The sequence below is a fragment of the Trichosurus vulpecula genome, chromosome 8 (genome assembly GCF_011100635.1).
Source record: "Trichosurus vulpecula isolate mTriVul1 chromosome 8, mTriVul1.pri, whole genome shotgun sequence".
NCBI lineage: Eukaryota > Metazoa > Chordata > Mammalia > Diprotodontia > Phalangeridae > Trichosurus > Trichosurus vulpecula.
In genome coordinates this window covers 199,766,472-199,791,078 of record NC_050580.1, presented here as the reverse complement: position 1 = coordinate 199,791,078, position 24,607 = coordinate 199,766,472, and the positions used below count along the sequence as shown (strand labels likewise).

Genomic DNA, 24,607 nt, shown 5'->3' with positions numbered 1-24,607 from the left:
GATTGTCAGAACAGGAGGTGAGCAGGTGGAGAACAGTCCCCATCCCTTCCCATTTCAACCAAATGTGCTTTCTGGAAGGAAAGAAGGAAAAGAAGCCATTTGTTAAATGCCTACTATGTGCCAGGGCCTTTACAAACCTGATCTCATTTGATTCTCAGAACACCTCTTAGGAGGTAGGTGCTATTATTATGAGGCAGACAGATTAAGTGACTTGCTCAGGATGACACAGCAAGTGGGTGTCTAAGGCAGGATTTGAATTAAGGTTTGACTCTAGGCCCAGTGTTCTAACCACTTTGCCACATAATTGAGGCTCCTTCAATAATCACTTTTATGGAAAAGTCCAGTGTCTGTCCCATGGTGTCTTTATAACCGCCTCCTAGGGAACAGAGAAGCCAAATACTTTCTATATCCCCTACCACATTCCCTTCATGGCATGGTGATCACCTGGGAAATCCGTCTGTTAGGAAAACCAAATACTTAGAAACAATTTAGATTTCACCAAACTCTAAATAGCAGAACTGAGTTTGCTATTTTTTTTTAAAGCTCACAAACTTTGCCTTCAATCTGAGACAGATTAAAAAGGTCTACCCCAGAGAATAAATTGATCTGATTACTCTCAAAACTTTAGCCCCAAGCCTCCTAATATGGCTTAACACCCACTATCCTCTTGGTGAGACCTGTTTTGGGGAGTGGAGGTGGGGGTGGGGCAGGATGGAGGCATTCTGTCTGGGCTATTTAATTTCAAGTTTAAACTTTATTAGGACTATGGAAGATCTATAAGAAGCTCAATGTCGGATCATATACTTGTGCAGTATTTTTTTCCTTTAGTAAAAAAGTTGATTTACAACAGCCCACTTCCCCTCTGATAGTTAAATACAACACAAAAGTAGAAAACTCCCATTGTTCATATCACTTACCCTGCATCAGAAAAACAGCCTACTTGGTACAGGCAGTGCCTCCCCCTAAGGAAAACTGGAAAGCAATCTGGCAGAAATTAGCCTTAGACCCCACCTTACACCATAGTCCTCCATACATTCTAAGTGGATATACAACTTTAACATTAATGATAAAACTACAAAAAAAATTTAGAAGAGAAGTAGATCATATACCTCTCACAGCTATGGGTAGGAGATATATTCCCAACCAAACAAAAGACAAAGGCAACTACAAAAGGTAAAATTGATAACTTTGATTATATGAAGCTGAAAAGCTTCTGCACAGACAAAATTAATGCACCCAAGATAAGAAGGGAAGTGGTCAAATGGTGGGAAGAAATCTTTGTTTCAAATTTTGCTGATAAGATTTTGGTATACAAAGTATATAAACAATTACTAAATATATATTAAGACAAATAGTTATTCCCCAACAGATAAATGATCAAAGGATATGAACAAACAGTTCTCAAAAGAATTGTAAAGTATTCACAGACGCATAAAAGAATGCTCTAGTCTAAATCACTAATGATAAGAGAAATGACTATCAAAATAACCCTGAGGTTTCACCTTACAGCCTGTAAATTAGCAAGATGACCAAAAATGGCAACAGTTAGTGTTGGAAGGATTGTGGGAAGATAGGCATACTTCTAATACATTGTGAGTGGAGCTATGAAATAACACAACCATTTTGGAAAGCAATTTGGAATTATGCAAATAAAGTGACTAAAATGTCCACATTCTTTGAACCAGAAGCTCCATCATTTGGCTTTTAAAAAGTCCCCAAATACACCAAAATACTTAAAGCAGCATTTTGATAGCAAAGAATTGGAAACAAAGTAGATGCCCATCCACTGGGGAATGGCTAAACAAAATGTGGTACGTACATTAATGTAACAGAATATTACTGTGTTGTAACAAAAAAAAATGACGCATGTGATTGTTTCAACAATTCAGCTAGCAGCTGCTGTGGGGGTGAAAGACCAACACAAGCCCAACAACAACAACACTGCCAGCACAGGTTCTTTCGATCTGCTTTACTAAGCAAAGTAACATTAGGGGGTTAACAATCTTATTTCAATCCAACGTACAAATATCATCCACTTAGTTCAAGGGGAAAAGCCAGCACCCTGAACTCAGAACAAATACAAACAAATTACAAACACACATTGTAAACAGACCAAATACAATTCATAGTTACCAAGGAACCAACATCGGAGCTCAGGAGCCAGGGAGCCTAAACAACGCTGGCCCAGAGTCATTGGCCATTCCTCCTGTGGCTCAGAGCCCCCAAGCAAATAGCTCTGTTCTCTCTTTTTAAACACTCTTTAGCTGTCATCAAATGTCATCTGAGCGACCAGAACTTAGGCTCCTATTATTGGCTCTGGTCTTAGCAACTCCCCTTAGGACCCTGAGGGCTTCACACCCACATAGGCTTAGTACCTAGTGGATAGGGGCTTGGGCCTGGGGCTTTGCACTTAGTAAGGCTCAATCAAAGACACTTAATCAATTTATCATTCTAAAATAGCAAAAAAGTCCCAACTTAATTGACATTACAGTGATGAATTCAGAAAAACATGGATAAAAATCTACATGAACTGATTCAAAGGAAGCAGAGACAAACATACATGTGTATACACACACACACACACACACACACACACACACACATACTATCTACAACAATGTCAATGGAAAGACCAACCAATAAAAAATCAAAAACGAATGTAACAAAATTATAAAGATCAACCGGGACGCAAATGAAGAGATATGAAAGGATGTTCTTAACTCGCTGCGTCCTGGAGCCTGGAGGGGTCAGAGGGGCTATATATTGTGCATATTTTCAGACTATTTCAATGTGCTGCTCAGTTGTGCTCATTCCGCCCCCCCTTTATAAAATACTGTTTGTTCTATGGGATGGCTCTCTGGGAGGGGAAGGGAAAGGGAAGCTTGGGATTACTATGATGATGTAAAAAACAGAAGACATCAGTAAAACTTATTTTGAACAAACCATTAAGATGGTCTTTACAAAGTGTTCTATGGAGGGATTTTCTGTTCAAAGATTTTAACATTAGCAACCCCAAACATTGGAAGCAAACTAAATGTCTGATAAAAGGGATATGGTTAAATAAATTGTGGCATATTGATGTAATGGAATACTATAATGCATTAAAACCAACCAGTATAAGGAATACAAAGGAGTAATGAGAAGCAGATGAAGGAAAAAGAAAAGTACCCAATTGATAAATGATCAAAGGCTACAAACAGGAAATTTTCAGAGGAAGAAATTAAAGCTATCTATAGTCATATGAAAAAATCTCTAAATCACTATTGATTAGAGAAATGCAAATCAAAATGACTCTGAGATACCACATCACACCTATCAGATGGGCTAACATGACAAAACAGGAAAATGATAATTGTTGGAGATGTGGGAAAGTGGGAACACTAATTCATCGTTGGTGGAGCTGTGAGTTGATCCAATCATTCCGGACAGCAATTGGGAACTATGCCCAAAGGGCTATAAAAATGTGTATACCCTTTGACCCAGAAATACCACTTCTAGAGCTGTGTCCCAAAGAGATCATAAAAATGGGAAAAGGACCCACATGTACAAAAATATTTATAGCAGCTCTTTTTGTGGTGGCCAAGAATTGAAAATCCAGGGGATGCCCAACAATTGTGGAATGGCCAAACAAGTTGTGGTAAGTGAATGTAATGTAATACTATTGTTCCATAACAAATGGTGAGCAGGCAGACTTCAGAAAAACCTGGAAAGATGTATATGAACTGATGCTGAGTGAAGTGAACAGGACCAGGAGAATACTGTACAGCCATAGTGTGCAAGGTCTGATTTTGGTAGACTTAGATCTTCTCAGCAATGCAAGGACCTAAAACTTTTCCAAAGGACTCATGATGGAAAATGCCCTCCACATCCAGAGAAAGAACTATGAAGTCCCAAGACAGAGTGAAGCAGATTATTTTCTCTTTTGTTTTGTCTTGTTTTCTTTCTCATGGTTTCTCCCATTCATTTTAATTCTTCCATGCGACATGACTAATGCGAAAATGTGTTTAATAGGAATGTATATGTAGAGCCCATGTCAGATTGCATGTCGTTTTGGGGAGGGAAGGGGGGAGAAAATTTAAAATTTACAGAAATGCATGTTGAAAACTGGAAAGAAAGGAAGGAAGGAAGGACGGAAGGAAGGAAGGAAGGAAGGAGGACGGAAGGAAGGAAGGAAGGAAGGAAGGAAGGAGTGCAGGCAAAGAAAGGAAGAAAGAAAGAAAGAAAGAAAGAAAGAAAGAAAGAAAGAAAGAAAGAAAGAAAGAAGGAAGGAAAGAAAGGAAGAAAGAAAAGAAAAGAATTTATAATGTTCTATTACCATTTAAGAGGGAAATGAGAATGAAAAGAGAAGCACAAAATCCTGTTGGGGAAAATTTATAATACTTTATGAATGGAAATTAAATGTAGATAGTTACTAGGCAAATTTGGTTCAATATAAAGGTTTTTTTTAATAAAATTAATTTGATAAGAGCACAGGAATTTCTCTATATGAAAAACTTAGTATTATCGGGAAGAAAAACACGTAAGTGAAGAAATACAGAACGGCAGCGTCCGGAAGGGCCATAACATACGCAGGAGAGAAAGATCCAAGTAACCCATAGGCACATTGGACTCGATCAAGTTAAGGATTTTTAAAACGGCTCATGACACGTCTTTAGAAGAAACTACCTCAGTGTTTTTATAACCATTTAATAAACAGGGAACAAAACACACGCTCTTTGCCGTGCCATTGTCTTCCACAATGCCGTGACTCGGATTCGAACCGAGGTTGCTGCGGCCACAACGCAGAGTACTAACCACTATACGATCACGGCGAGCCACCGGAGCGCCCCGGGTGCGTGTAGTTTCCAGTATTTCCTTTCAGTTATTTCATCACCTGTTCTAGCCTCTTTTCAAGTTCATTGATGGTCACTGTAAACAAAAATCATTCTTGATTATCAAGTAGCATCCCAAGGTCCCTGTTCCTCCCCTGCTCATATGCGTGCAACTGAAACCAGCCCTATGACAACCCCCTCCAGGAGAGATATGAAACCTCTCGGACCTGGGAACATGAAATATAGCGAGGGAAAGAACAAATGAAACACCTGGTGTATGGGGGCAGGGGGAGGGGAAGAGAGAAACGCTACAAGATTTAACCAAGGCATGCTCTCTTCTGGAAAGTGGTAGGGAAAAGACACATACACGATAACTATGATACAGAATAATGCATGATTAATTCTCTTGTTGAGTTAATGAGCGAATGGGTCAGTCAGTCAAGAAGCATCTATTAAGCACCGGGGATACAAACTCCCCCCACCCCTTACAACACTGTTAGCCCCTATTCTAAACCAGCTCATAGTCTAATGGGGATATAACGCGCAAAGACTTATGCAAGGCTAAGCTATAGGTAGGATAAAACTGGAGAGAATTAAAAAGAGAGAAGGCACTAGCATTAAGGGCAATCAGGAAAGGCTTCTTTGTTGGTGGGATCGTAGCTTGGACTTGAGGGATGGCAGATGAGGGAGAGCTCTATACATGGGAAGACAGCCACTATAAATGCCTGGAGTCGGGAGATGGGGTTTCTTATACGAGGAACAGCAAGAATGTGGCTGTCACTGGATGGCTTAGGACTTTGGGGTGTGTAAGGTGTAAGAAGATTGGAAAGGTAGGAGAGGCAGGTTGCGAAGGGCTTTAAAGGTAAATGAATGAACAAAGCTGGAAGAAGCGCACAACGAAGTGCTCCTTCCCAGAGGTCTGGGCAGGAAGCTCGTTACCAGCCGGGGTAAAAAGGAAGGTTTACTTTGGGAAGGAGGCACGCCCACGCCCTGCCATCTGTCACATACACTGGCCTTCTGCAACAATACACACCAAAGCTCCTCAGGCAAGTCACAGTGGGGGCGCGCAGGCTTCCGTGGACGTGTCCAGTGGGGACACCCCCCAGACAGTCCTCGCGCCCACGTGGCAGGGGCTGAGCAGAGTCTCCCTCCCCCCACCCCCGCGAGGGATCACGTGGGAGGGCCGCTTCCCGCCCCCGCCAAGCATTCGGAGCTGCCCGGGAGGAGGCTGGAGAGAGTCCTCAGCTCCCAGCCCCACCCTCAACTCGAGTCCAGGGGGGAAATGTTCCAAGTAGAAAGGTCTTGCCAGACACAGACCCAGTTCCTCTGAGGCGCGAAAGGGAAAGACCCCCGTGGCGCGAGAAGGCGGCACACCCGCCGAGGCAGAGCAATGACTGACGGAGGCTATGGGAGAGCCGTGCGCCTGCGTGTTGCAAAGAGAGCGGGTCGAGGAAGCGGCAACCTGAAGCACAGCAATGACCTATCAGAGATACGTCAGTGTGGCGGGGCGGGGCTTCAGACCTAGAAAAGCCTGAGTGACAAATTTTATTGCCAGCTCCCGGGTAGCTTGCCGTGATCGTATAGTGGTTAGTACTCTGCGTTGTGGCCGCAGCAACCTCGGTTCGAATCCGAGTCACGGCATTGTGGAAAACAATGACACGGCAAGGGAGTTTGTCTTTTTCTATTCCGCAATATTTTCCCCCACAATTCACGGGGCTCAGAACGAGGAATCCCTAGAATCACCCTGACAGCTGAGCCTTCGTAAAAGCAAAAAAGAAAAAGCTATGAAATTGACGCGTGGTAATCACTTGTCCCTAGTGGGCAATGACTGAGTGCGTTTTGTATATGTTTACCAATGTTTGTGCTCTATCCTCAACGGGAGAATTCAAGCTCCTTTGAAGGAAGAGCCTATTGTCTTGGCTTTATATCCCCAAGGCCTAGCACAGTGCTTTGCACATAGTAGGCGCTTCATAGTAAGTGCTTGTTGGATAGGATTGGATCCCGTATATTTGCCACAAGTACAGACGATGCATGGATGGATGGATGGATGGATGGATGAAATGAGATAGCATAAATGCTTTGCAAACCTTTAAAGAGCTATATAAATGCTAGGGTTTATTTGTTGCTGCTGCTTTTATTATTATGCCACTTTTCCCACGGGAGACAAAAAATTCCTCTTGATTCCTTTCTAGGGACCTAATTTTTGTTTGCGTAAGAACGTAGACTCCTTTGAGATGATTGTTTCATTCTTTGTATTTGTACACCCCACCCCCGTTACTACCCCACTGCCTGTGGTACGTAGGAGCTTAATAAATGTTTGTTGGATAGGATTGGATCGCCTATACCTCCCATGGGTTCAGACACTGGATAATTAATCAAATGAAATAACATAAACATAATGCTTTGCAAACCTTTAAAGCGCTACATAAATGCTTATTATTCTTATTCTTATACTATTTTCTTCATAGGAGACGTAGAAAATCCTCCTCGACCTCTTTCTAGGGACCCGATTTTTTGTTAGGGTAAGAATGTAAGCTCCTTGAGATGAGGGTTTTATTCTTTGTATTTAGACCCCCAGCACCTACCTCAGTGTCTGTCATCATTACAGTAGGCACTTAATACATGCTGTTTGGTTAATTGTTCCGTTTTCCCTTAATAGCGATGCACAGCAGAATTTCTCTAGTCTCTCAGCGCATAGAGGAAATTCTGTATTTAGGGAGAATCCTGAAAAGGGTCTTGTAACCCAGGAACCTTTTCTTAGACATCTAAAGCGGTCCTTCCAACTGGTACGAATCATTCGAAACGAAACATTGTTCCGTAGCTTCAGAGTCACAGGCAAGAAACGCCGCACGTTCGGTTCTGGGAGAGATCTGCGCCTGCGCTCTCAGTATCAACCTCCGTTTGGAACTCCTCCCCAAAGCTGGAACGATGGATGACGTAAAGACAGGGAGGGTCTATTGCTAAAGAAGAGAGTAACAGGGCGACGAAACCTACGGATCCCGGTTAGCTCGCCGTGATCGTATAGTGGTTAGTACTCTGCGTTGTGGCCGCAGCAACCTCGGTTCGAATCCGAGTCACGGCATTGTGGAAGCAATGGCACGGCAAGGGATTCGGTTTTTGTTTCAGCCAGCAATTTTATCTTCTATTCTCGGCGTTTTTAAATGAGACAAAGCACGAGCTAAAGCACCTACAATTATTTACAATGGAGCAGAACTCCAAAAATGATCTTTAAGGGATTTCAATCACTAGTCTTGTTCATTCCTCTCTCTGAGAATGGAATCGTTCATTCTTCCCATATTTCCTGTATACCCCGACAGGAAACAGATCTCTGCAATCTTCTTTGCATTTTCAAGGATCTGAAACCTTTACAAGGGTCTGAAACCTTTACAAGGAAATCCTTTACAAGGAAATCCTTTACAAGGATTGCTAACAGATCTCTCTATAGCGAATGGTCTGATCCCTAGCCCAGTTGTAACCTCCTTCAAGGCAAGGTCGGATCTCTTTTAGACACAAAGAATAGCATTTAAACTTTACACTCCAAACCTTTCATTTTATAGAGAAAAGATGCTGGATTTGGAATCAGGGAATCAGAGTTTGAATCTATCTCTTGGACTTGCTACTTTGGACAAATCACTTCATCTCCCTGTTTCCTTATTTGTAAAAATAAATACATTAGGCTAATTGATCCATAGGGTCTCCTCCTAGCTCTAAATCTAGGATTCATTTATCTCGTGAAACCTAGGACCAGAGAAGTGGCAGGATTTCCCCAAGGTCACACAGCCATTGCGGTACCAAGTTTTTTTTACAATACACTACACTTCACCACCGACTTTGCATCCCCACTTGGCAGTCACACTTTGTTTTGCATATGTAGATGCATCGTATTGAATTGAGTAGACCTTTCTAACCCTGCTAGTTGCCACTAGAAGAGTTGGAGTCAGAGGAATCTTCCTCCAAATCTAACAGGCTTTCCGCTTTTCCCCTCCATAAGATTTATTTTATAGACCTGACAATGGGAGACTTTGTATCTTCTCCAAGTCGTTGTAATTGACTAGCATTATACGGTAGCAGGATGTTAGTTATCTTTTGGCAGATGGAGCCCTTGGCCCCAACCCTGGCTATGACCCTGGAGGTTTCTAGAGAGTAGTTCCATTCTCACACCTGCTTATGAACTCTAGGATTCAGGATGTCCTAGAGGTGTATTATTTGGGAGTCTGTCCCGTGCGATCATTTCTCACCTCTACTCCCCGATTAACAATAATAGCTCACAGGATTTTCTCCCAACCACAGTGGAAGATAAGCTTTTATGTTATCCTTTCCATATTACAGATAAAGTACTTGTGTCTCAGAGAGATTCGGTAATTTGATCAACATCATACAGTTAGTAAGGGTCAGAATCAAGACAACCCTAGGCCTTCTGATTCAAAGTACTACAGGACTCATTTCACTACTCCTAGCTGCCTACTATTGAATTAATTCAAAAGCAAAAGGCTCTTATTAAGCTCCTCTTCATTTCATGTCATTCAGACATCCTCCTCCACTATCTCCTTCATTCTTTATCAAGATCAACCCTTCTTGATTCCAACCCTTCCCATCTTTTCTCCAACAGATTACTGCCATGTGGCGATCTCAAAGCACTTCAAAGAAAAATATTTCTTCACAACACAAATAAACAAAATTTAAACTCAGGAAATAAACCTCTGTATTTTTTTTTCCTTTCAAAGGAAAAAAGATGAAATAAGAGTGGTCTAAGGGGTGAGAAGGTTGGATTAGAGTAAGGGTGGAGCCACCCGCAATAGACTTTGATGAAAAGGGCTCTCCTTCTGTAGAGAAACTTAACCTCTAGCAAACCAGCAGGCATATGGACCTGCTGGCTTCCCAATCTGGACTAAGAGGCAGGAGTTACACAGAGATAAAGAGAAAAGGGAAATGAGTTAGACAAAAGAAACAAAGGCCTATTTATGGTCCAACACTTAATTGGGGTAAAGCAGCTGCTCAGACTAACAATCCTTTTGGTGCCCTGGCTACAAATACTTCCTCTTTTTCCCAACTTTGGGAGAAGTTAATACCAGTGTTCAAAGGAATCTAGGATTTCTTGGATAAACTTGTTTAACTGCAGGGCCTGCCACTGAGAGGGGGTTTGAGGCACAACTTGGGAGGAGGGGAACAACCCAAATTTCCCTGCTGGGGAGGAGTGTGAGGAAGTAATGTGCTATGAACTGAAGACTAAAAGTGGTATAAAATTATGAGGGCAAGGGACAGGAAGGAGGGTTTTTTCTTTTTGTTTTTGAGGGGGAGAATGGAAGACATAATGAAAAAGGGGCCGGGGAAGCTAATGACAGAAAAGAAAGACTACAGAACTATTCCTAGGCTCCAGTCAGACATTTTAGACTCTAGGAAATTGTTCTTACCCACATCAAGATCATAAAGATTATCTAGTCTAATTCTCTCATTTTACAGTTGAGGAAACTGAGGCCCAGAGAGATTAAGTGGCTTGCCCATGATTAGACAGACAAGCAAGCATCAGGGGTGGAATTCAAACCCAGGCCCTGCTGTATTAGAGTTAGGTAGACAGATGACCTTCCCTTGAAGCATCCTTTCTCTGAATTCTTATAATTGCTATATATAATTGCCATATATATAATATTATATATACATATAATTCCTATAATTGTTATATGTAATTGCTGGGACAAGTCTTTTTGGTACTTTTAACGTCAAGCAACTTGATATGAGAGAGAGGATTAGTAACTGGAAGGTTTAGCAAAAACTTCATGGTGGAAATAGAGTTTAAAGGGGACAGAATAGTTAAAGATAACACAATATTTTAGGGGAAAATAACATTGAAGGGCTTCAGTATTTTGATGAATGCAGTGACTGATCATAACAACACAGGACTGACAATAAAGTCTGCTTTCCACTTTCATCAGAAAGGTGGTGAACTACAGGTAAGGAATGGGGCATAAATTTCAGACATGGCCAATGTGTTGATTCATTTTGCTTAACTATTGCTTTGCTACAAGGGATGGCTCTTGGGGGAGGGTGCATTGAAAAGTGATAGCCATTTTTGGAAAGGGGAGTTATCACTCTAAAACTTTTTTTAAAAAAGAGTTAAAGATAATTCAAAGGTTTCAAATCTTAGTAACTAGGAGAATGATAGTACCCTCAAAAGAAAGAGGAAAATTTAGGAGGACAGATTTATCAAGGAAGATAATGAGTTTTGTTTGAGACAGGTTGAGTTTGAGATGCTTAAAGAAGGTATCTGAGAGACATTTGGACTGAGTTTAGGAGAGAGAATAGAATTGAATATGAATATTTGAGAGTTGTAAATATAACTTTAGAGTTGATAACTGAACCTATAAGAGAAGAAAAGAACAAGGGAGGGGTTATAGAGGGAGATGAGAAGAGGGCCCAGGAAAGTGTTTTGAAGGGAACTCAGATTTAGGGAGTGAAAGATGGATAATAAATCAACAGGTGGTTGCTGCTGTTGTTTGTCCTTCGTCCTCAAAGAGGACCATGACATCAGGAAAGTGATGCCATGATTTGCAAGTGAATTGGATTTAAGTGAGGGAGGGCTGTACAAAGTCACAAGCCTCACCTTCTCCTCTGGAGCCATCTGGGTCCAGTGGCAAGATATAAATCAGGATGACTGAAGATGGCCCCCAGTGAATCAACAAAGGAGAATGGAATGGAGAAGTAAGTCAGCAATTGTTTTAGTTGATAGAAAGAGAACGGGAAAGAGGTGCCAAGAAAGCCGACAAAGGAAAAAGCAGCTAATGGGAGGTGATAGTAGTAAACCAAAGCAGAGGGAGTTCAGGAGAATAAAGATTGAGAAAGAACCATTGACTTAGCAGATAAGAGATGTAATTTCCATAGGTTCGTGGATAGAAACTGATTGCAAAGAGTTTAGAAAAGGGGTGAGTAGTAAAGCAATGAAGAATTCAAACATAGACAATTCTAGGTCTAGGAATTTGGCAAAGAAAAGGAGGAGATATATATATATATATATATATATATATGTGTGTATATATATATATATATATATATATATATATATATATGTACATATATGTAGGATGATAGCTTGAGGGGGCTGGCCAAGGTCAAATGGTGGTTTTTAAAGGATAGGTGAGACCTGAGATATATTTACTTTCTAATTGTCCCACAGAATTATATTTCGTCTCTCCAAAGAAATTATAAACTTCTTAAGCTCAGGAACTACTTTCTTATTCTTTTAATCTTCCACAACACCTAGAACTCTGCAGGAATGTGCTTCTAGTCGAACTGTTTCTGTGAGCTGCTTCTGGATGAGATAAATATCCTTCCCCCAAAGCTTCTGTTTGTCCATCCACTGCTGACCAGGCCAATGCCCAACAAAACTCTAAAATCCTTGAAGTTTTCCATTAGTGCCCCTGGGTCACTGCTCTCTGATCTTCTCTTCCCAGTAAGAAAAAGAAAGAGCCTTCCTTCCTTAGACCTGCAGAGTTGTCTGTTTATACTTTTTCCTATGTTTTTGTTCTTTTGGGTGTAATAGTTATTTGTGCACAATACATATGCTCACCCTCCTGATCTTCTAGAGGGCTAGGACAATGCTTGAATTACCTTCGTAGATTTCTCAGGGTCCAACAGTGTATGGAACGTAATAGACCTTAAATGTCTCTTGGATCAATGGTCCTCAGTCCTCATCCCTTCTCTCTCCTCAAAACAGGGAAGGCGATTGTTGGTTATTTGAAGAGAAAGGTTAGGGTGGGAAGAAATGAGAGACTGCTTTATTCAAAGTGATGTTTTTGTGGAGAGAGGGACTTTCCCACTAGCCCTAAAGTCCCCTTTCTTAAGCCCCATCTGATAACTCTCCTATAAAATTTTTCCCTGTTGACAAACCTTGCTCCTTCTACAGAATGGAAGGTGCTTTGTATGAGAGTTCTGGAATGTCAGACTGGGTGGGGCCAGATGGTGGCAGGCCTTGGAAGCCAAGCAGAATGACCAAACTGTCCGGTTCCTCTTCCCACTCACCCCCAGGCATACATAGAAAGATGTGAAAGCCAGGAAGAACACTATTACATAAGGTTAAGCAAGAGTCCCAAAGGGAGAAATGAGACCTACAATGTCAAACTTACTTAAAGGGCTTCTCTGAATTTAGAATAACTAAGTTCAGTCAATTTTTTGACAGCATAGATATACTTTACACTATAAATGTGTTCCTGAAAAACTTGCATGATTTAGAAATAAATTGAAAAATACTTGAAATGAACCTGGGGGAAATTATGAAAATAAAACTCTGGAGAAAACTTTCTTTAAAGTAGAAACTCATTACCTAATATGTCTGCTTTCTAAGCTTAAATCATTAATAAATTAATGAAATATTTAAATTTATTTTTCCTGAGCTTTAAATAATAAGGATATTTTAAGAAGGGAAAACCTGACTTCTCATCCAAGGTTACTTTGTGTCTGTTTTGTATGTGTCCTGCATATATACTTATACATATACAGGTCTCCCCATTGGAATGTAAACTCTTGGAGGATAGAGATTAAATATAGTAAGCACTTAACCCTTGTTGATTGATAGATTCTATCCATTTGTTTTCATTCTTTTTTATTGAATCAGCAAAATTCAAAATTGCATTGCATGTGGTTCCTTTCCTGTTTTGATAATGGAATATCTCAGTCCGGACTTAGTGATCAATTCAATTTATTAAGTGCCTTGGTGGCATAGTAGATAGAATACTAGACCTGAAGTCAGGAAGACTTGAGTTCAGATCAGACCCTGAACAAGTCACTCTGCCTCTGTCTGCCTCAGATTCTTCAACTGTAAGATGGGGATAATAATGGCACCTACCTCCCAAGGTTCTGGTGAGGATTAAATGAGATCAGATTTTTAAATCACTTCGAACAAAGTAGGTGCTTAGTAAATGCTTGTTTCCTTTCTTCATCCCTACTATGTACAGGGCACTATGCCAAATGCTAAGGGAGATAGAAAATCCATAACATAGGGTCTCTGCCCTCCTAAACTTACTTAAAAAGAATAGATGTGCTCAAATAACTATTGCACAAAATAGGAAAAAAGTGAATAGGAAAGATACAAAACCTGAGATAGGATCATTTCTAGGCAGATCAGGGGAGGCTTCATGGAAGACATGGCAACTGGGTTCAATCTCAAAGGAGAGCTAGGCATTCAATATATGAATAATACAAGGAAAAGAACACACTGCATTTTGAACAGCAGTCAAACTCAGAGAAAGACATTTAACAATGTGCCTGAACGGTGGTGATACATAGATTAGTGGTGGTGAGTAGTTCAGTTTGTCTGGACTGTAATGATAAGGAGAAACTTTGAAAGAAGGGTATAAAGATATCCTGCCATCAAACTGAGAAGAGCCAAGGGATGCCTGGACCTAATTCTTCCCTGAATGGGGCTGTAGGAGTCAGAATGACTGAGACCTCCAGTCTCAGCAAAGACTCCATACTGCCTTGAGCAGAACCTCAGATAAGTCATGTCAAGTCAACCAGTGTTTCATTAAATGCTTATTATGTGTCTGGAATTGTCCTGAGTACTAAGAATATAGATACAAAAACAACAAAAAAAAGTCAGATCCTGCCCTGCAGGACCTTGTATTTTAATGGGGCTGAAAAGAGTAGAGTAGAGGGGGAGGAGGTGCTCTAGAGTGGTCATGGTATAGAAGTCCAAAGAATGAAGAAGATCTGGTCCGGGCTTTTCCTCAAATGGAACTTCTAAAAAGAACTCAACAAAAGGAGAAGGGAGACACGGGGTGATGAGAGAAGGAGGCAGCTAAGGCATGCTAGCAAAATCTGGAAAATTAAGGATGGTTTGGTTTGGGCCCTTCCCCAAAATGGAGATTCCAGAAAGAATTTGCCAATGGGAGAAGAGGCCACAGGGCCAGAGGGAGAAGGAGGCAGCTACCTTGGGGCACCAGGCCTGAAGCAGAGAAGAACTTACGCTTCAGGTATAGGATATCTTTTTTGTGTGCCTCATTCCCCAGCATCTTGGGGGTATAACTACCAGACTGGTGCCATAAATGAGTTTAGTACAACCCTCAGGGACCAAGAATTTTCAACCAGTAGCAGCAGCAGCAGGAGCAGGGGCACCACCACCACCACCATCACCTCTCCATGATTTGGATTGGAAACATCAACTTTGCCATCCAACGCAGTGATCTAATATCAAAGGACCTCTGGCTAGCAAATATGTACCTCTTACTACCCTAATCCCAGTGGGTCAGCCCCTGACTACCTAGCTCAGGCCTACTCTTGCCCAGTTCCTTTCCACCTTTGCCTTTCCTATCCATTGTGCCCTCTGAAATCCTCAAGCAATCATTAACAAGTACCCCTTCATCCTAGATCTCTTCTTTTCATCCATAGGCATGTATAAATTTTGGGCCAGGTGGGGGATAGGGGAGCATTACCTCTGGCCTTTGCCGAGCACCCACACTCTAAGCACATCTATGCTTTTTATCCTAAATAGGATACCTGATCATGTTATTCCCTGGCTCAAGGAGTAGTTTCGTTCTCTCCCTATTACATGTAGGATAAAATACAAACTACTCTGGCATTTAAAGTCTTTCACAATGTGGCTCCAGCTCTGTTTCCACACTTTTGCTAATTATTCTCCTCGATGCATTCTATGTCCTAGTCAAACTGGCTTACACAATATTCCCTTCTCCTCGACAATTCCAACTTCCTTACTAATAGCCTTGATTCCCACCTTCTCATCCCTTCCAGGAATTTACTCCATGGGTCATCTCTCCTCAGTCTGATCTTCAGCCTCTCCCTACTACCTATAAACATGTCTTTGACTGTTACCTATAAACATGCTCAGCTCTACTTTATTCTTAAAAAACAAACAAACAAAAAACCAACCTTGCTTTGACCTTACCTTCTCCTAGGCACTCCCTCTTCCTTGGCTTTCATGACACTGTTCTCTTCTAATTATCCTATTCATTTGCCTGCTCCTTTTCAATCTCTTTTGCTGCATCTTCGTCCTTCTTTATCTACATCCTATCCCATAAGCAGGGTGTTCTATAGAGCTCTGTCAGAGGCCCTCTTCCCTTCTCTCTCATTGGATCCCACATGTTCAAGTAACATCTTCTTGTCTAACTTTTTAAGCATTACCCTTGCTTCTAGTCTCTTCTCTTAGCTGCACGTAGCTGCCAAAATAATCTTCCTGCAACACAGATCTGACTAGCTCACTCTCTTGCTCAGAACTCTTTAGTTCACCATTTAAGGCCCTTCACAATCTATTTCCTTCTTGCCTTCCTAGTCAAATTTCATGCTACCCCCTTTCACAAACTCTACTTTCTATTTTTTTCATATTAAGCATATTTCCACATTAGTCATGTTGTAAAAGAAGAATCAGAACAAAAGAGAAAGACCAAGAGAAAAAAAAAACAAAAAACAACAAAAGAAAGAGAAAATAATATGCTTCAATCTGCATTCAGACTCCATGGTTTTTTCTCTGGATGTGGACAGCATTTTCCATCATGAGTCTTGGAATTGTCTTAGATCATTGCATCGCTTAGAAGAGCTAAGTCTAGCAAAGTCAGTCATCACACAATGTTGCTGTTACTGTGTATAATGTTCTCCTGGTTCTGCTCACTTCACCCAGTGTGAGTTCATGCAAGTCTTTCTAGGTTTTTCTGAAGTCTGCCTGCTCACCATTTCTTATGAAGCAATAGTATTCCGTTACATTCATATACCACAACTTGTTCAGCCATTCCCCAATTGATGGGCATCCCCTCAATTTCCAATTCTTGGCTTCCACAAAAAGAGCTGCTATAAATATTTTTGTATGTGTGGGTCCTTTTCCCTTTTTTTGTGATCTCTTTGGGATACAGTCCTAGTAGTGGTATTACTGGGTCAAAGGGTATGCGCAGTTTTATAGCCCTTTGGGCCTAGTTCCAAATTGCTCTCCAGAATGGTTGGATCAGTTCACAACTCCACTAACAATGCATTAGTTCTACTTTCCTTTTAAAATAAATTTTCTTTTTCATTATAAATTTAATCATCAACAAATGCAAATATTTTATCAAACAAAAATGAGAGATTTTTGTAAAAAACTGTACTTTTATTATGTTCAGTTCACATTCATATATATTCATATATAATTTAACAAGCTAATAGCAAAACAGCTCTATTTTTTTATTCCCTTCTGTACTTTTTTGTTGTCTGAACTTTAAAAATATTTTATTAATGCTCTTTTTTGAATACCCATAGTGTTGTTGAGTTGTTTTTCAGTTGTATCTGACTCTTTGTGGTCCCATTTGGGGTTTTCTTGGCAAAGATACTGGAGTGGTTTTCCATTTCCTTCTTCAGCTCATTTTACAGATGAGGAGACTGAGATAACCAAGGTTAAGGGACTTGCCCAGGATCATACAGCTAAGCAAGTGTCCAAAGCCAGATTTGAACTCTAGAAGATGAGTCTTCAAGACCAGTGTTTCTATCTACCTCACCATCTATCTGCCCCTATCACCCACTAATCTACCACCTCTCACCCCTCTCAGAGTAGAAGCCCTCCTTCCTCACAAATATGTATAGTCCTGGAAAATAAATCACTACATTGGCCATGTCTACTTTTCAGAAAACTGATCTGTTGCCTCCTCCCGAAATTTAATACTCTCCCATTCCCATGCATTTGGTCAGGCTCTCCATCCTCCATACCTAGAAGTGAGAACCCCGGTATTCCAGTTGATAAGGACTACAGAAGTGAAAGATGCTAATGAGGGAAGTGCTAGGAGAGAGAGGAGGAGGGTGCCAGGGAGTAAGGGACCCCAAAAGTAATTATGCAGACAGGGAGGAGAGCAGAGGAGAGCAAATCTAAAAATCCTGGACTAGGATTCTCAAGGTCCCTGTGACTCAGAGAAGACTCTGTGGTGTAGTGGGGGAAAAGTACTAGATTTGGAGTCAGGTAAATTGGCGCCTTGTGTTGAAGTTAGAGTCTGGAAGACCTGGGTTCGGGTCCTGTCTCTGGCCAATAATAACTGAGTAACCTTGGCTGGTTGACTGGGGCAACTAGGTGATCAGTGGTGAAAGTGCTGCAATAACAAGTCAGGAAGATCAAGTTCAAATCTAATCTAGCCTTAAACACCTAACTAATTGTGATGGTGGACAAGTCGCTTTAGGTTCTCCTCAGTAAAATGAGGATAATAATGACATCTTCTTCCCAGAAGGATAACATTTGTTTTACAAACCTTAAAGCACAGTGCAAATGTTAGTTATTATTGTTTATATATATATATATATATATATACATATATATATATACGCATATGTTATATATATATACATATATATAAATGTTAGCTATTATTATAATGGTTGTTATCATTGACCTCTCAGTGCCTCCAGGCACCTGTCTCTGACTGTATTTTTCAGAAGGAATAACAGTAACGATATTGCCTTCACTGAAAGGAGTTTCTTCATAGGATTTCCCCCATGCCAATGAAATCACAGTTCCAGTTTAAAAAACAAAGCCAAAAACTGGGCCCCAATCCTGGTTTTGTTGCTACTACGACCTTTGACAAATCACTTATCTTCCATAAACCTCAGTTTCCTAGTCTGTCTAATAAGAATGGTAATATTCCCACAACCTACCTCACTCGATTGTTGTGACTATCAAATGAGATAAATAGCTGTACTTTGTAAAAGGCCATATAAATATCATACACTGTATGTGTTTAGGGAATTTGTAAATGAGGAAATGCCTTCCACAAAACAAATGGAGCTTCTCTTAGAACGTTGCCTGGGGCAGTAATAAGTTAAATGACTTTCCCATCCTGATTGTCCTCCTCTGGACAGTTTTTCCATGTCCTTCCAAAAATGTGGTGGCCGCGACTGAACACAAGACTTCAGATGTGGTCTGACTGAGGCAGAGAACGGTGGTACTATCACCTCCTTAATTACAGTAAGCTAGGTCTTTCTTAATGCAACACAAGACAGCTTTGATTTGTGGGTTCTTGTTGTTGTTGTTTAAAGAAAATAATGACTAGGGAGAAGAGGGAGGAAGAGAGCATCTCAGAGAGGGCAGAATGGCATAAGCAAGAGACCAAAATAGGAATTACCAATTGTGTACAAAAGAAAGTCGTTCGGCTTCTCTGAGTCACGGGGACCTTGACAATCCTGTCCAGGATTTTTAGATTTGCTCTCCTCTGCTCTCCATTCCTCTGCTCTCCTCCCTATCTGCATAATTACCTTTGGGGTCCCTTACTCCCCAGGCACCCTCCTCCTCTCTCCTAGCACTTCCCTCATTAGCATCTTTGACTTCCATAGCCCTTATCAACTGGAATACTGGGGTTCTCACTTCCAAAGGGCAGGGGAGAGGAAAGGTCAGCTGAATGGTAGCTATTTAGGTGTTTAGTTTTGGCACGAGGCTGTGGGAATCTATTTTCTGGACAGAAGCACAATTCCAATGAGCAACTGGGAGCATTGGATAAACACTAATCAAACTGCTTTAAAGAAGGAACTTTATTTCTGAAACCGGAAAATATCTATAGCCTATAGTGTGTAGTATTCAGAGTCCCTGGTGAATAAGGGGCTTTATGATAGACAGTCTTAGAACCGCTTCCAGACTTGATTTATTGACTTGTCTGTTTCAGTCTGTCACTGATCTGATTGACAGTGAAAACTGGAATATTATTTAAAGGGAATTTGTGCGTGTGCTGGTGTAGGCATAAGCATCCCATGTGCAATGTGAATGAATGGTCTGTTCGTGTCCCTGGTCTGTACGTCTGCGTGGTGTGTCAATGTGTGCCATGTAGGTGTAAGATGTATATCTGAGAGATGTGAGCAGCGTATACGTGGGTGTACCCGGGAATCTGGATGTGAGCTATGTTAGGTTGGTATGTTTTGTGGAGGGGGGCATATGGAGTAGGGTTCCAAAAATAACAGCAGATAAGACTGTTATAGAGGGAAATATGGGGAAAGAAAGATTCTATTTAGTGTCGCTTCCTTCGCTTCCCCCCAATCCCTCTTTGGACGTGTTTCCGACATTTGGCGGGCAAGAGTCAGGCTGAAGGGACCCGCTGAGCCCGGTAGATTGGGAGGACTCTGAACCTCCCAGACGCTCAGTGTGGGATGGGGGCGATGTAGTAGGAGTGTTGAGGGCAGCCTGTGACACCGAAGCGGGAGACTCGGAGTACAAGGAAGATTCATTCCCCCAAGGAGATTCTATTGCAGGAGCCGGGTTCCCCTCTCTGTGCTTTCTAATCCAAGGCCGGCGCCCCCCTTTCCCCGCCTCTTAGGAGCTGAGTCCGGCCCCTGGCTATTGAGCGGAGCCCCACCCCGCCCCCTCTCCCCGCCCCCTCCCCCGCCAACCCGGTGTTACCAAGCGGAGCTCCGCCTCCGGCTTCTCTCCCCGCCCCACAGCACCCCCTCCCCTCTCGGCGCTCCCCTCTCCCCCCTCGGCTCAGTCTGGCCGGACCCATGTTACTGAGCGGAGCTCCTCCCGCGGGCTCGGGCCCCGGGCCGCGGGGAGCGCAGGGGGGTGCGGGGAGCGGCCCGGGGGGGGCCCGCCGGGGCCCCGGGGGCGCGGGAGCCGGCCCCGGAGGGAGCGGCGGCGGTGGTGGCGGGGGTGTGGCCAAGTGGCTCCGAGAGCACCTGGGTTTTCGCGGGGGGAGCGGCGGCGGCGGGGGTACCAAGCCCGCACCCCCAGAGCCCGACTACCGGCCGCCAGCACCCGCTCCAGCCTCTCCCCCCGCACCACCCCCCGACATCCTGGCCGCCTACCGACTGCAGCGTGAGCGCGACTTCGAAGACCCCTACTCCGGGGGGCCGTCGGGACCCACTACCCCCGCGGCCCCAGCCGCCCCCGGCCCCACGCCACCTCCGCGCCACGGCTCGCCCCCACACCGCCTGATCCGGGTGGAGACCCCCGGGCCCCCCGCGCCTCCCCCGGAGGAGAGACTACCGGCCGGCGGGGACAGGGTAAGTGCTGGGATCCGGGGGCGGCCACAAGGGCGAGATGGGATGGGAGGGGGGAGGAAGGTCCGCTAAACGTGTTCGGGACAAAGGTGGCCTCTGAGTCTCTCGTGTCACTGCTGGCCCCGAAAAGACGATCTTTGTGCCTGGCCCCCAGGGCTGCCCCCAGGGCTCCCTCCAGGGCTCCAAGCTTTGTTCTGAGTCTTAGCTGACGAATTCGGGACCAGAATCCTCAACTCTACCTACAGTAGTCAGCCCAAGGCCTGCCTTGCTCCCCTCTTTCTCTGCTCTCTGTGCATCTCTGCCTCTGAAACGAGCCTTTTCTAACGGACCAGAGTGCCCGAAACCCAGTTTGTTGTGCCTTCTCTGTGCCTTGGAAGCAGCAACGTCACAGCTGTTATTTCCCTGCTCCCCCACCCCCCCAAAACACACATGCACATGCACATACACATTGTGGTCACCACTCATCCACCCCCTACCCCAGGTCATAAAAGGCACAAAGCCCTGGAGCATTTCCTTCCTCTCTTTCACAGATTCTACCTTCCCCCTCTACCCCCCACCAGGTAATGGTTCCGTCACTGGGAGAAAAAAAGGTTAAGACATGAATGAGGCTTCTCACTTTGGCGCTGAAGCGAGAACTGAGGCTTTGAACTGCCTGGGTGAAAAGGAAAGCCTATTAGTAGTCAGGGAAAAGAGGGCAAAATGTAGGAGACACCCTGTCGTGGAGAGCAGCTGTCCAAGCCTTATCCTGGGACCCATGCCTGGTCAGCTGCACCCCGTGCGCCCTATTCTTTGTCTTTCTCAGTGGCCTAGGGAAGTGCCAAATCTTGGGACCTGTTGCCGAGGCTGGGCTGAGGAACTGTGCCCATTCCTTTCACCTTCTGTTGTGATTCTTCTCTTCACCTTGCCTACAGCTGAAGCAGAGGAAGTGAAGTCGATTTTCCTTTGATTAATTCTGAGGGGTAGGTGCGGTAGACATGGAGGGGCAGTGTAGGGAGCAAAGCAGAAGACAATTATTTCTTGAAAACCCAGGTATTCGGGTGGGGAAAAAGAGCAGGGCAAAGAGGTTCACTTTTTGCAAAGGCCAAGGCAATCCAGAGCTCTAAACAGCATCCTCTGCCCCTAGTTGAGAGCCTATCTCTTGCAAACAATTGCAGCCTGGCCCCTCCCAGTCAGAAAGTTAACTGCTGAGATGCAGCCTGGATTGTCCCAGCGTTCACTTCAGTTCCCTACAGCTCATTTTTCCCCCTGGTTATTCCTCCTTAGTTCAGGATCCTCTCTGAAGCTTTCTCCTTTCACTTCAGCAGGAGGGAATGTGTTTTATTATTTGAATTGAGAGCAAAGTTGCTGTCTGAATCCATCGGATCCCTGGTGTTGATTTCAGAGGAAATAAGTATGCTGGTTAGTTTCTGGATGAGAAAAATTTCTCAAGGTTTGAATAGAAAGCTTTTCCCCCCTTCTTAGTTCCCACTATGGGGCATAGCTACACTTCCTAACCATTAGCCGTTGGAACCAGAAGGCTTGGGGTGGGGGAAGGCACTTCTAGGATACTATTCTCCAGAATCACCAAGAATCTTTGTCTAATTTCCAAAGGTTTGCATGAGTTAGATGGTATATGGAGGGCACAGATCTTTGGTGGGGGCGGGGGGAGTAGAGGAAAACGGTTGCAAAAGTGGGAGGAGGAAAGTCAGCCCTGTACTGGCCGTCATCTGGACCATCTCATTCACAGAATCGCTCCTACTCCTTTCCCCACACCTAGCCCCTTTGCTTCTAACACATGCCCTGTTTCTGGCCTCTGAATTTCCTCCCTCCTGCAGATGATTGTAACAGCCAGATAGTACTGCACAGTCTATGGCATTGCTAGGCCCACCTCAAGGGTAGGGGTTCAGTCCCCTTCCTGGTAGCAGAGTAGACACAACCTTTTCTCTGAGGATTTCTTCCTGGGGCCTTGGTCTTGGGGGGAGAATGAAGCAGTGGGACGGGAAAGGAGACGGGAACAGGAACAGGGAATTCCTGCACCCACTTCTACTCTGTGTTGCCTTGTTCTCTGTGGCCTTATAAACGGTTCAGACCTTTTAGCTGAGAAAAATCCAATTCACAATCCCCATGTCAATTTTGAGGTGCAGGTCTAGGGATAGGAATAAGATTTGGCAGGATAATAGCAATAATAGTTGGTCCTTATATAACCCTACTTAATTTACAAAGAAGTTTATATTCATCATTTCATTTAATTTTTGTGAGATAAGCTATACAACTATAATTATCCTGATTTTATAGGTGTGGAATGAAGTTTAGAGTAGATCGGTGATTTACCCAAGGCCACACAGCTATTAATCAGCAGAACTGAATCTTCTCCGCCCCCCCCCCCCCACCAGGGTTTTTGGCTCCTGTGCTCTTCCCTCTCGATCACAGCTGCCTAAAGAGATCCCAAAAGTCCCATTTGGGTGGTTTCTCTTCCCTAGGTATGAGGAGATGGAGCAGGGACATGTATTTCATCAGCTAACATTGGGATCCATAGGTTGGGACCCAGATTTTGGTGGGTCTTTTATTTTTGTTGGGTGGTACTCAATAAAAGTAGAGTGTAGAGAAGTCCTTTTATACACAGATTCCAACCACCCTGTACTTCCCACCATTCTGGAAGAGTATCTCCTTTAACCTCCTTCAAGAGCTAAAGGCATCTAGAGACTCTGCCCCCAAGTCAGAGACAGATCTAATAGAAGCTCTCTGAATCTTTTTGCCCCTCAACCCAAAAGAGTTTGATGTCTCCTGGGCCCAAGTTGAGTGGAGGATCTGCTGGTGGCTTTCAGGAATCCTGTGGCCTTGGATACCTGTAGTTCTGACTCTCCCTCAGGCCTGTGCCAGTATCTTTGCCCGGCCAAGCTCAAAGAGAGGTTCTATCTAATGTATGTTTGGTATCTTCCTTCCCCTTTCTTCTCTCTCCCCACCGCCCCCCCCCCCAATCCTGCAGATTTCCTCTGCCTGTTACTTTCTTGTCAGCTCTTAAAGCAAGAGAGTGACTAGACTGCTATGCTGCCCTGGCCCCATCCTGGTCTCAAGGGGCCTGATTCCCTCCCTCTTCCTGTTCCTTGTGACTGGAGTTGTGGGGGCAGTTCAGGACTCCCTCAGGGCTTTGCCTGAGGTTCGAGAATAGAAATATTCCTGTGACTGAATAGGTTAAGAGGGAATGTGTGTAGCAATATTGGGTCAGGACAGGACATAGGGACCCTAGGCTACTCGGCTCTTCCCGGGCTAGTGCTGTCCTTGACTCTTGATGGAATTCGGAGATGTTTGGAAGGGATGCTTCCTGCTTGTGAGGCTCTGACAGCCTTAGGACCATCCATCTAGTCTTTTTTCCTGTGAAAGGGTATCAGTCCCTGCAGCTGGCATGGAGAGACCATCCATCTGGGTGGGCTGGACTGGGCAGTTGGTGGTGCAGCGGGAGCTGTTTATGTCATGGAAGTAAACAGGGCCTAACAATCTGGCCATGTGAAGGAGTCTGGGAACAGGTTTTGCCTCCAAGCTTGTCCTAACTATGGGGCAGGGAAACCATTTCCTCCTCTTCCTCTTTTCTCAATCAACAAGCATTTATTAAGTGATTACAATTTGTCAGGTATTGAACTAAGCCCTAGAGATAAAAGAAAGGGAAAAAAACCAAACACCTAATCCCTGACTTCAAAAAACTTGTGTTCTAATAGAGGAGACAACATTTAAGTGCCACATATAGGAACATACAAGATTTATATATGGGGCAGCTAGGTGGTGCAGTGGATAGAGGCCTACAGGCCTGGAGTCAGGAAGACCTGAGTTCAAAAGTGGCCTCAGACACTAGCAGTGTGACCCTGGACAAGTCACTTAACCCTGTTTGCCTC

The 24,607-nt window shown here is 43.5% G+C and overlaps 1 protein-coding gene and 3 non-coding genes across 5 annotated transcripts in view; 3 read left to right on the top strand and 1 right to left on the bottom strand.

The window, feature by feature from the left end:
* Positions 1–4,739: 4,739 nt before the first annotated feature.
* TRNAH-GUG lies at positions 4,740–4,811 on the bottom strand. The gene has a single exon. It is a non-coding gene; the product is annotated as a tRNA-His (tRNA).
* Positions 4,812–6,380: 1,569 nt separating this feature from the next.
* Positions 6,381–6,452, top strand: TRNAH-GUG. Its single transcript has one exon. It is a non-coding gene; the product is annotated as a tRNA-His (tRNA).
* A 1,369-nt stretch (positions 6,453–7,821) lies between these two features.
* TRNAH-GUG lies at positions 7,822–7,893 on the top strand. Its single transcript has one exon. It is a non-coding gene; the product is annotated as a tRNA-His (tRNA).
* Positions 7,894–20,243: 12,350 nt separating this feature from the next.
* The window catches only part of SHF (Src homology 2 domain containing F), a 28,259-nt gene continuing 23,895 nt past the window's right edge, over positions 20,244–24,607 (top strand). For both annotated transcript variants that reach the window (XM_036734254.1, XM_036734253.1), the window contains exon 1: positions 20,244–20,744. In XM_036734254.1, the coding sequence (XP_036590149.1) occupies positions 20,244–20,744 (501 nt within the window). The remainder of the gene's footprint in view (positions 20,745–24,607) is intronic.